The 13,837-nt window shown below is 34.2% G+C and overlaps 1 protein-coding gene across 1 annotated transcript in view; it reads left to right on the top strand.

Annotated features, from left to right (window-relative positions):
• The window catches only part of heph (polypyrimidine tract-binding protein 1 heph), a 422,821-nt gene that overhangs the window by 334,922 nt on the left and 74,062 nt on the right, over nucleotides 1-13,837 (top strand). The window contains exons 9-11 of the mRNA XM_017609147.1: nucleotides 545-830; nucleotides 1,802-1,995; nucleotides 5,177-5,210. Of these exons, the coding sequence (XP_017464636.1) occupies nucleotides 545-830; nucleotides 1,802-1,995; nucleotides 5,177-5,210 (514 nt within the window). The remainder of the gene's footprint in view (nucleotides 1-544; nucleotides 831-1,801; nucleotides 1,996-5,176; nucleotides 5,211-13,837) is intronic.

The raw sequence follows: 13,837 nt of genomic DNA on the forward strand, positions 1-13,837 counted from the left end.
TCGGCTGTTTCTTTGCGTCACGCGCAGGCGCGCCGTCAGGTTTCTAAGCCGCGTGAATGAAAGTTAAATGGAAATTTCAACGACTGCTATACTAAGGAAAAATTCGCAGCGTAATTCTAATTTTGAATTGTATTGAATGAGATGAATCATTAATAATATTTTACAGACACAAACACAATTTCAAGTGCAGCTGAATCCAAATAAATTTTTTTCTTTTAATTTAGCTGTCTTAAATTTTGCCGCCCCTTAATTCTGCCGCCCTAGGCTTCAGCCTATGTTGCCTGTACGATAAATCCGCCACTGACCATACATATACGTGTATGGATATGTATAACATGTATGTACATGCTCGCTTGCTCATCAAATCAAGCGGAAATGTATCAATGCTGTCATCACAATTTTATATAGATTCTTGTTGTACGCGTACATTATTCAATCATTTACGCTGTGCTCTTGAATTCATTTCTCCACCCCTTCATTCACTTAGCCAATGCGTATATATGTGTGTATGTATGTAACACGCTCTCCAACATTTCAATTGCAGGCACTCATTCAGTATCCGGACGCTCATTCGGCCCAGCATGCCAAGACCATTTTGGACGGCCAGAACATCTACAACGGCTGTTGCACTCTACGCATCGACAACAGCAAATTGACTGCTTTGAATGTCAAGTACAACAATGACAAATCGCGCGATTTTACAAATCCATCATTGCCACCGGGCGAGCCGGGCGCGGACATAATGCCCACCGCCGGTGGTTTGGTAAATGCAAATGATTTACTTCTGATCGCGGCCCGACAGCGCCCATCCTTAACAGGTGATAAAATAGGTAACACTTTTACTTTTTCCCTTTTCATTTATTATGTTTTTTTGCTTTCTCTTACTTTAGAGCAGCAATTACTCAAAAATTTTGAAAATTTTTCATAGAAATTGCGCTCCTTTGATTTTTTCGTTTTTTCCTCCAATTCGGATTTAAAAGCTATTTGAATTACATATATGTACGTATGTAAATCTATAACTATCTATTTCTTAATTTTTTAACTTTGGATTATGTTTGGTAATTTTAAACGACTAGAGCATCTAAAATTTGACGAACATACATATGTATATATCTTATTCGATTTTTTGGGTAAAACCGTTAATTCTGTTACTCTATTTGCCTTCTAAGAGTCTAAAAGCATAAACAGACGGCAGCTTTGATCCGGTTAAACTCGGGAATTAACTGCAGTTGATCCGGATTAAGACCGAGTTAATCCGGATAAACAATGCCGTCTGTTTAAGCTTTAAGTCTCTCTTTATCTCAGAATAATGCAACAGTTATAACTCAGTTATGAACTATTACATTACCCCAAAAACCAAACCAGCCCACTACTCCCAGAGCTAGGTGAAATAGACAGTGGTAAGGATGAACAGCAGAACTCGGAACTTCGAGACGCGAGACATTGAAGTTTCCTTGATGACAGCATTCCAAATTTTATCTGCTGGTCAATTTTAATCCGACCTGTAGATTGCGCCTATTAAATCTATTGAATTTGGAAGTTATAGTTTATCGATAGGCTTTTGAACTCCTTTATACCTCCTATAAAAAACATAAGATTAGAATTGCTTGAATAAAATTTTAATCGGATTGCCGCGAAGTGCAAGCTTTTGGTAAAAAATAAACACATTTATTTGATCATAACACATTCTCGTACCCCTTCTCACATCCCCAATATTTCGTCCCTTCCCACCCCTCGCCAGGAATTCCGATTTCAATTTGTTTTCCTAAAAAAGTTAAAAATCAAAATTACTACTTTGCAGTGAATGGACTCGGTGCTCCAGGAGTGTTGCCGCCATTCGCACTAGGCATAGGCACGCCACTCGCCGGTGGCTATAACAGCGCCATACCGAATTTAGGCGCCTTTGCGCTGGCCAACAGTGGTGCTCTACAAACAGCAGCGCCTGCTCTGCGCGGCTTCTCCAACGTGCTGCTTGTGTCCAATTTAAACGAAGAGGTAAGTTGCGTACGTTGTGTCAACATCAATAATTTTTCATATTATCGCATAGATTTATCTACACATGATTTATCCGGTTTTACAATATGAAATAAGCAGTGCAAATGCGCCTTTCGCGCTCTGATTTCTTCAAATCGTTTTCTGCTTTATCGCTCTTCTGCCGCAAACCCCAATACAGGCGCTGGGCAGTATTAACGTATTTTTGTCCGACACGCTTTGAGTTATTGGATAGCGAATGAGCGCTGTTCGTAAAGGATTCATGCTGACATTAATTTTGCATATATTAAAATATGTTTATGTTATTTAATTACTTATATTTAATTTTCAAGTATATCCAGTTTTTACTTCACTGTATTTTTTGTTTTCTTTTTTCTGAAATGAATACTTATCATATATACATATGTATGTATGTATATTTTATAACATCCCCATAAACATTCGAACTCCTTTTAAAGTCAGAAAAAATATGAGAATTCTGAGTTCTAACCCTCTTTATGAGCTCAAAAGGAGTCTAAAAAGAGCATATTTCGCCTCTTAGAATGGCACGCTTATAAGAGTCCAAGTTAGGAGTCATAATAGAGTCTGGAATATGATGCTTTTCTGAGTCTTAAAAACAAATATTCTTTATAATTCTGACAATTAGTTAACTTTTAATTCTACCTGAACTTTGTTTCTTTTGTTAAGCTCAGAATTTATCACACCAAAAGAGTCCGAAATGAGTCAGTGAGGTTGACTGATTTCAAAATCATATTTGTAACAAAAGAAAGACTTATATTGAACTCCTAAATTCTGAGCACTCAGAAATTATTTAAAGGGTTCGTTATCATTAATATTTCTCAAATATTCATAATCATAGGGGCATGTCGATGAACCATTTTGTACCATACCCGGAAATTAACTTAATCAGGTATGTTCTGCAAATCGTACTATTTCAAATCGGTGGGATTTACAAAATCTATTGGACGGATTTATATCAGGGAAGAATTTAGCACTTAATCGATGGATACAACGTAAATGATGTGTTTCTAGCCGTTTCAATTTGAAACATTTTATACCTTGATTACAAATATACAAAAATACTTTGCAAATCGCACCGATTTGAAATTGTACGATTTGCAGAACTTGCCGGAAAGACTTAGTATTAGTGTAATGAAACTAATATTTTTAAATGCCCAAATTCGTCATTAAATCCTCTTATATAATGCTCAGAGTTTTTTTAAATCTTTTTTAAAGCAGCCTTTCAATTAGTGAATTTTTCCTGTCATAAATTACAACGTATTGCTTACCGGCTGCCTTAATGATGACAGCGCTAGCCATGCACATACATACATACATACATACATACATATGTGCATATATCATTTTATTAACGGACTTCAAAAAAAGTTGAAGGTTATCAATTCGTCGGATTATTTATTTATTTTTTTCTTTTTTTATGTATGTTACCGCATAACTTTGGACCACTTTAGCCGATTTCTATAATTCTTATTTTAAAGGAAAGGTGGTACCTTAGGGGTGGTCGCATACTAACTCGTTTTTTTTATTTTTTATTAGTTTCCCATAATTTCTGTTTGTTTATTTTGGATTGTTACAATTAATAGTTTTGTTCGTTCATTGTTCTCAAAAAATTAGTAAAGTTTTCACGCTGCATTTCTCATGAAATTTCGGACTACTTTCTAAATTTTCCATTTTTGTTAATTTTTTGTATTACTTAACAAATATCACATATTATCATTTGCTAACCAATATTTCGCTATTGACTTTCCATTTCCAACTTTTCCGCTAGGAAACAAGCAAACAATTTCTTTTTTAATGTTTTTTCGTGATTTTATATGTACATACTAGTATATATAGTATGTACATACTATGTACATATCTGTTTTCTATTACTGAATCTAAGTTATTCATCTCATCAGCGATTTATACAGAAATACAAACGAAAAAGTACTAAAGACAAAAGAAAGGATATGAGATAAAAATATTAATATGTAGATGTCATTTCAATTTCTCTCACAGCAAGGTTAAGAATTATTATGCTATATTTACGCATATACCTAAATATGTATAGTAGAATCTCGGAATAGACTTAGAGCACACCACGAACTAGACTTAAGGAGCGAAAGTTCGAAATGCCCTCACAAAAGACTAGAAACTACCTAAAATCACGGCACGCAAAAAAAACATATTTTCGTACCCGAAACTCAACGTCAAACTACTTTTTCATACATCAATCAAAGAAAGACATCTAAATATGTATGAATTTATCTATTAGATAAAAGCAGTTTGCTTTCATTCTTCCTCTTCTCCCCGCAATTTTCCCAAACTCGCGCGTACTATTTTTCTAGAGCTAGTGGGAAACACAAATTACACTCCCAAAGTGGCTCTCAACAGCCCGAGAACTGACAAAAGATACACAAAATGGGCAGTTTTGAGCACCCGCGGGAGTCCAAAAAATTGCTTTTGTCATAAGTTTTGTGGCTTTTTTCACAGACTAAACGAAGCGTGAACAAAATTTCGGTATGCTTTGCCATTATTCGCAAAGGTAAAAATTTTGGTTATTCAATAATTTTTATGCCTCCGCTGTCGTCGCAGAAGATATTCTCAAACTTATTTCCCAAGACTTTTGAAATCCAAACGAAAGTCATCTTTCCAGCTAAGGTCTGGATTTTTCATTTACTTTTAATAATACCCAGTTTTAGAGGTTTGAATAAGAAAGTCAAGATTAAATTGTAGTTGCCTGTCTGCTACTTGTCAACGCCAAGACCTTCAGCATAAGCGTATTTTTCGCAAACTTCTGGCCCTAAGTTTTAACACACCCTTTTTTATTTACTTATTTAAATAGCTCAAAAAACTATTCCTTGAAAAAAATTTAAAATTAATTAGTTTAGCCAAGGTTTTGCTTATATACTTACCGTAGAAAAAAATTATTTACCCTAAATCCCCATTTTCAGAATTCCGTTAGTAAAAAAATTATTAGTTAACATATATGTATGTATATGTATTAACGCCTTATTGTCTTTTGTGCTGTATTTGAACAATCGCATATATGTATGTACATATATTTTTTTAACTAGTAAATTTCAAGAAACCTGACAAAACATTTAGAAACTCTATTTTTAGTTTTTTTATGATTTACAAAAACTCTCGCTAACTGAAACTCTATTTTCTCTTTTTTCTGTAGATGGTCACGCCTGATGCTCTATTTACCCTCTTTGGTATGTCTGCACAAATATTATTAATTTTTATTATACATAAGTAGTAACCAAATCTAAAAATCGGATAATGAATGTCATCTATTTAATGCATATTTTTTATGTTTCTGTGCGTTTTGTTTACTATTTTTTACTACTACCTTATTTTGACTGACTGCCTTTTTATAACTTTTAAATGTTTTTAGGTAAATCTGTCATTTTTGCTTTGTTTCATTATTTTGTTTTTCAATTTGTGTGCATCATGTTTTGAAGAATATTTTTTTTTTATTTAAGGCTTGTTTATTTGCAATGTTTTTAAAAATATTTTTTAAATCATGTTTCGCGCTTGTCATACGAGTTTTCAGAGGTCGAGTTTACATTTCTATGTTTCAAAGCAAATTAATGCAGAACTGGTTTATAGGATGGAATGCTTTTAAATGCAAAACAAATAGAAAAATTCAAAGCCATCTGAACTTACATAGTTGATGAGTATCATAAGAATACTCATTAATAGAGGATAAAAATATATGCAAACGAACAAGAACTACAACATACATACATATGGGGAAAAATTCGCCAAGTGCTCAGGAAAAAAATTCTATGGCAGCATTTGATTCAAACACCACCACGTTGTTGCTATGGTTACCATGTGTGTTTTTTTTTGTCGAGATATACGAGTATAAACATGCCAATTTCATCCCTTTTTCTTAGAGTCACGACTGATTCTTGACACCTTTTTTGGTTGCAAGCAGAGTGTCCAGATTGTTTAAAAAAAGCGCATTTTCTGAAAAAAATCGCCAAAAATCGTCATTTTTGTTTAAATAAAATTCATGACATAATGGAATTAACTAAAATATTTATATCTAAATATCTCGACAACTTGTAGTCTTATTGAAAAATAATATATGAACATCTAATAACTTTTAATTTGATATATCTTCTCGTTTATAAAATTTAACGCACTCCCTAGTACCAGAAAAAATGGATGTTAAAAATTTGTACAATTGAATCAATTGCGCGGGCTAAATTAATCTTTCCTGGCCAATTACACTGGTTTACAGCAAAAATGTGCAATTGATTCCACTATCCAATTTCTCTGTAGAATTGCTCGGTGATTCCGAAAATCGAGTTAATTTTTTTTTTTGATACTTTTTCGAGATATTTGCTATATTAAAATTTTAAAATCTTTGTGTTTCAACGCAAGTTCTTTACGTGAGGGATGCGGTCATTCCACTACCACAACCTCTACCTACCCAGCAAACATTGAGGTTAGTTATCGATTAGAGAATGATTGGAGAACTAGTCACATTCTCCAATCTCAAACGTTAGTGAACAGCTCGAAAAACTATCGAGATTCATAGCGATCTCAACAAAAATAGGACATAGTTCTCGACTCGAGAAAATATTAATTCTCCAATCGAATTCTAATGTTGATATCTAATGGGATTCGAATGTGAATTTCAAACTGCTGTTTTGCTTTATTAAATAAAACGCTTTATTTGTAAAATTTGTTTGAAATGTATTAAGATAAGATAATAATGAATTATTTTAACTTAAAAATAATTTATGATTCATTCATTTGGAATATTGCTTATTTACATTTATTTGAATTTGCGATGTTTCTCAAATTGTTCTCGAATCGAAGTCGAATGTAGTTCTCTAACTACGTCATCGGCTCGATAACGATTAGAGAACTGCCCTAGCTATCTAATGTAGAAATCCAAATTTCTCTAACGTTAGAGACTATGTTTGCTGGGTATATACTTAGATTTAACTGTCCAAGTTTTATACTTTTACTATCCACAAAGACTATTATTTTGCTAAAGTTAGTGCATTGCAATGAATTCGGGACGATCTAACAGTAAACAAGGTTGGTTGACTCTTTAAACAAACAGTGCTGTAAAATTAATATAAATAACCACTTGAGCACACGAAAGGCACATGCATCCAAAAAAAAATCCATAAATTGTATTCACTACAGCATTTGGCACACAAAGTTTGAATTGATAGTAAAACTGCATGAAAACTACAAATTTTAGTGGCAGCACAGATGAGCATCAAACTACCAGATAAAAACAGCATTGTGAGGAAGTGAATGGAAAACGGATGTTCGTATGTAGTAGCAAGTGATGAACTCCCATTGGACATGAACGGCCAGCTCAGCGGCGAAACAGTTCAAACAGGATGGCTGTGAAATAAATGCAAAATCGAATTGATTGTTAGAGATGTTGAGGTAAATATATCTGAAAATACTGTACTAGTAAATAAATAAACATCCTGAGAATACACGCAAGCCGATTGGGAATAGTGGCAAGCAGCTTTAGCATACGGTGATCAATGTGAAGCTGCCGAACGTAGATACATGGATGTAGTGAGTGCTCGAAAAGACAACGAACAAGATGAACTTGTGCTTAATGGGGAATACTTCACCAGCACAATAGTGGACGAGCGTACTTATGTACTTACATACAATTCATTGCTCTGAATAATATCGAAGAAAACCAGACGAGCCATAAAAAATATATCGAAAAAACGATGCAAGCAAGGGTGTAGAAAAGCGCTAACAGTCAGCATGCACGCCATCCTACCATTCCTGCCATTCAGCCAAGCTGGCGTCAGCGAAACGAGTCAGAACGAGGCGCGTGCGGCCTGCGGCAAGAAGTTCGAGTTGTTTATTTGAAAACAATTTAAATTCGTCTAACGAATTTTATTTAGCAACCACAGAAACAACTTGATACACGACGATAAAAAGCTGCAAACGAGAAAATAAGCGAGCGTTAGAAAAAATCCAACAAAATGGACTTACCCAAGCGGCCATTCAGTTGATTTGGATGCAGAGTAGCAGAGTGGGGAAACTGAGCTCGTTTGGTCGAAGCGACCGAATCCAAATGAATAGCAGCGAGTATGGCAACGGCGCAGGAAGTTGAGGCTGCAACTAACCGTAACGAAGCTTAGCAAATTCTATAAAGTCCTACTCTACTGCCCTTAGGTCCACTGATGAACAAATAGATGCTAAAGAAGCAGAAGCAGAGATGAGAATATTCGTGCTGTTGTGGCCAGAGGCCAGCGGTCTTTAACAAGCCACCAGGTGAAAATGTGTAACGAATTTTCGTGTTTATAGGAAAAGTTTTGCCTTTTGCTTCGACAAGTGAGCGTAACAAAAGTGCGAAAGAATAACAAAAGCGTTAATGCGCTTAATTGTGTGAGTGCTATTACAATTTTGCCCCTTCACACACCATTCCTCACTCTCCTGGCACAACACTTTTGAAAATAATTGCAAGAAAAGCGGAAAACGAAGGGATTGGCAAGATTAGTTTTATTATTTTAAGTATAAAATGAAGTGGAGTGGGACCTGCTAATGGAAGGTTGCTGCAATATAATAAAACCTAACAACACGGAAAAAATTGTAGTAGAAAAAGGACATGCAACAGCACACACAGTCGGAATAATATGTCAAGTCGCAAACCAAGCGACTTTAAAGTGCTTTAATTAATTGAGCGAGTGGGCAGTCATTTTACTTAATTACTTCTTTTCCTATACATCAATTACTGTATCAACATTCAATGCCTAAATTACTTCTTTTATTTGTCTTTAATTACTTACTTTTCAATTATCGCCTGAAAGTTTGCAAGTGAAAATCAAATAAGAACTTGGCAATACTCTGGCAAAAAAGTGAACTGTAAATAACTTGCTAGCTGGACTACACTTTATTTGTTGAGTGTACGAGTATGTGGCCACAACAATCTGGGCCACAAAAGGCCAAAACGAAAAACAGGTGAACTGAAATCAAGCCAACATGAAATTCATCGGAGTTTATTAAATTTCCTTGACTGCTCGATAAACCTCTCCGCCCGCAGAGTCGCTCTTGACGCAGTCATACGTAAAACAATAAAATTTAATTTGCATACCAACGGTCAACAACAAAGCGACTAGGGCGAGCAATAACAATAACGCAGCAGGAATTCACATCCATCAACAATTCCAACAGCAAAATCCACTTCACCTCTTTTTATCATTTCAGTCTGTCTCAGCCCAAGTTCGAGTCCCATTCCGAGCTCGAGTCCGATTTGGAATCTGCCGTTACATACTTTATTTGTTAGTAATTGACTTACATATTTACATGCGCTGCCAGTTAGCTAGCCAGCCGGTCTGTATGCCTTTAGCTTTCTGTTGGCTAGTGAAGTGAACCTCAAACTTTGGTTTGATTTAGCTTTGCATGAGAAACGAAAATAATATAAAGCATTGGATTTTATTTGTCTTACATTGTTTGGTGTTGTTATTGTGTACGAATGTGTAAATTATGAGAATTAGGCGCGCCACAAATGAAGCTAAAGGGGAGTTATTTACATACATATGTATGTATGGATTAAAGGGCTGCATGAATTCATTAAAAACTTCTAGCAAAACAGTAGATTTGTATATTTTACTTCACATACGAAACACGCAGCGTTTGTAATTTCGTAAGTTATGAATATACATAAGGGCGGATCGAAAATATTATTTTTCTGAAATGCCTTGGTAATAGTGAAAATATATTGTATCATGAAGTCAACAACAAGCCTTCAAAATATTAGTATTTTATTTTTATTGTAAGAGCTCGCGCATCGACCGCCAAGTCACCCACAGCACACTTGTCGAATAAGACCAGTTCTTGTTAAAAATTCTGGTTTCAGCAAAAAATTTTGGTGCATATTATTAGATAATGAATCAAAAGATGTAAAGGACAGCATTAATATTGTTGGAGTGAATTTAGGTCGCAGGTTCCAAATATTCTAATCTTTTTTTAATATTAGCTATAGTTTGCGAATTTTTGCAAATTTGGGAACAATTTCGGAAGCTCTTATAGAAAAGCCATTATTTTCCATCATCGTGGAAAAATTTTGTTTATGAAAATGAGTATAAAAACACTGAACTGGCACAACTTCTAGAAACACTTATTAGTTTACTTATGTTTATGCATACAATATAAAAATTGCAAATATAGGAAAATGACCAAAATTGTGTTCAACATTTCTTTTATTTTAAAATAACAGTAAGTCTCGCCTTCAATTTGGTAATTATTACGTACCGATCGAGTAACATTTACCAAAGTTATATCGAAAAACTTAAGTGGACATGCAATTTTTTTTCTAAAAAATTTCTCTTCAACTGTATAAGTAACCTTTATGTAAATGAAAGAACCGGACTACAGAAAAGTGTGCCAGGGAGTGACTTTTTCGTTCAAGCTGAATGCAAAGCAATATCGTCCAACTGGAGAGTCCTCAAAAGGATTTCCCAGGATATGTTGCATTTGCCTGCAGTCACTTTTTCACATAATGAAATTAACTAAAATATTTAAGTAGATTTATCGAAACACTTATTGCACGTCCCCTACTTTCATATAACGGCAAATTTAGAAACCGGGAAAAATGTGCTTCTTCGGCGACTAATTAAACCGTTCCCCACCAATTTTCAAGACTGCATAAATGGACTTAAAATGGGCATTTCTCACCCTAATTGTATTATGTTAATGTATGTTAATACTTATATGCTTGAAACTACTATTAACTTATCAAACTTGTGTTTTTCACTTGCTAGCTGAAGTAATGAAGAATTTAAAATTCATAATAAGGAAAATTATAGTATATTTCTCTGGTTTGAGTGAAAATAAAAACCAACAAATGACGGCGAAAGAAATTTGCAAAATGCTAGCAAACGTCAAAATTTTTAAAGCTGGCTCTCAGCGGTTGTACCTTATAAATATTTTTGTCATGGTTTTAATATTGTGATGTCGACACATATATCAGAACAAGCCAAATCATTCATTCGTTTTGTATATGAATAATTCATAATCCCTTTTGAATGAATTCATGCAGCCCTCTAATCATACATACACAATTGTGGGATTCAAGTGAAGTCAGTTCTTAAAGAGTGTGCAGTAGCCAAGGTGTATTAAACAAGGTGTGATTGACAACTCAGTTATGCTCTCTTTTAAGGGACTATTATGCCAAAAAATATAAACAATCGATTCAAAATTCACACAAATTTTTTTCAATTTGACTTTATAGGATGGTTCTTCTGAGAGCAATATCAAATTCAATCACACTTTATTGAATACATTTTGGCAGTGGCTATTGCCCAAAGATTACGTACTTGTTTACCTGTACCTGTACGTACTCTCACATATTAATAATAATTGTTATTATTATGGCGCTTGCACTTCTTCTAAGTGTTTGCCATGCTTCTCCTCCAATTCGTGGTGTGCGTCTTGATGTTGTAACACAAATGAAAGAAACTAAAGTTTTACGCCCTCTCCTAACTGCTTATTTAAATATTGTCCAGACCAGAGATCTAACGAGAGCTAGTTCGCATTTCTTATCACTCAGCTAAATGCGTTCCCTCATATATCGATAAACATAATGGAGAATGGACTTGCCGACTTTAGTTTTCGTACATTTTTCGTATCCAAAAAGCGTTCGAAAATAATAATGTTATTTGAAAAAAATCATTTTAAAATTATTTATTCATACTTCACATTTGAAAACATGTTTACATATTCTGGCAGTACCTGAGTGTGCAAAAAAGCTTGCTACTAATTGCTAACTTTCAAGAGGCCTCGGTTCGAATGCCTCGGTCCAGTGATGCGAGATTGTGGGTAATTTCCCTATTTGAGGGATATTTTGCAAAAAAAAAAATATTGAAAGGGGAAAAGGGACATTTCAGATAAAAAAAAGGGATTTTCGTTTAACAAAAAAAAAATGATGTGTAGTAAAATTATGTATAAGTATTAAAAATTATAAGGACAATTTTGATATTTTTCTGACGTTAACCAATTCAAGTGCTGAGTAAGAAAGAATCTTTTCAATTGTAACTGGTGTGTAATGAAAAAACGAGAACAAATTATCTGATGAAATGTTAAATAGTACACTTATGTATATAAAATACGGCTGCTTTTGAATCAAAAAAAGTCAAGTGCTTCCACTTTAAAATCACCACTCGGAACGTGCACTTTTTTACTAGAATTTAATGGGCTGCAAAACTGCATACTCAAAAAAATTCTAAAAAATCTGGTTAAAAAGTTGAAAATTTTGATGAAAATTTGCTGAATTTTCGCGAGCTTTGCACGAAGTTTAGGAATTATATTTTTATGTTTTTTGTTGTTGAATGAACCATATTTTTATACAAAATTGGCGGAAATATATTAGAATAAAAATTGTTGCATATATTGTGAGAAATTTGCTGTGCCAATACTTTGTGCCGGCAGTGTACATATATGTATGTATATGCATATATTTTAATATATGGACAAAGTTTTTCCAATATCTTGGGTTTTAATAACCACTGAAGCTAATTTATAAATAGAGCAGATACTTTTAAATTCTCTTGGGCCTTTATTTATTGCGTAATCTACCGACCTTTACTACTGAAATATATGTTTTGAATTCTTTGGGAATTTCGTTCGATAAATTTTTAAGATGCGGGTAATTGACAGATTTTTTCCCGACTTTCGTGGGTAATTTAGCAGAGAATGTCTGACATCACTAATGCCGTCAGACGTAACACATTGAAGTTTTATAAAAAGTATTTATTGTTTAATTATTTATGTATTTATTGATTCAAATATGTTTTTTGCTTGGGCTGCATCTGTGAATTTCTACATGAAAGTGTCTTCAAAAAAAATTTAAATCAGAAAAGCAGCCGAGGACGTATGCGTTTCACAATCATTTTCAGTACTTTTCTAGACATTCGTCATAACTAGTATGTGCATTTCTGTTCTCCATACTCGTTCATTGATTATGGTCCATCGAACACATATTACTCTCATGGTATACCAATAAAATAACTCGCGAATAGTAGTCGACCTCTTTCACAATTTTGGAATACAAAAACATACATAAGAATTTAAAAGCTCGATCGTAATTTCTAAAATTAAGTATGTCTAGTTACTTCATTCGAAAATTATAAATATACTTTTCTCCTTTTCCGAGAAAGTTGTTTGCATTTCCATTGCGGTTTTGACCCAAAATCAAGAAACAGTTTGCGCACCTCTAATAATAATAATAATAGATTGGCGCTTACACATATGTTAGTGTTTGGCCGAGCTTCTCCTCCGATTTGTGGCGTGCGCCTTGATGTTGTCACACAGGGCGGAGGGACCTACAGTTTTACGCCGACTCCGAACGGCGATTGTATTTTTATGAGAAGCTGTTTTTCATGGCAGATATACACTCGGAGGGTTGCCATGCCTGCCGAGGGATGACCGCTGTTAAGAAAAAACCTTTTTTCTACATTTTTTGCCATTCTGCTTTGACTAGGGTCAGCGGCCGACCTCTAATCAATCTATTTCTTGTATCAGCTGGCGGTAACAAACCAATCCTGTTCTATTTGGTTCTCTTTTCTTCAGCTCTCAAAAATGCATGGAATATTTTTAATTTAAATATACATATAGAGATCTTTATTTGTTTACTAAACACACACATATTTTTCACCATAGGCGCCAGCATTTGTGCGATCAGAATGGCTTAATATGAAATCCTTAGCCAAAACCTTCAAATTGATATAAATACATACATACGTTCCGATCGCACAATTTACGGCAGTTTGCATTTAAATTATTTGCATTAAAAAACTTGGATTTACATATATAGATTTCTTTTGTCTTCATGAGCGCA

This window comes from Rhagoletis zephyria, unplaced genomic scaffold (assembly GCF_001687245.7).
Source record: "Rhagoletis zephyria isolate East Lansing unplaced genomic scaffold, Rhagoletis_zephyria_1.1 Rzeph_scaffold_00008, whole genome shotgun sequence".
Classification (NCBI taxonomy): Eukaryota; Metazoa; Arthropoda; class Insecta; order Diptera; family Tephritidae; genus Rhagoletis; species Rhagoletis zephyria.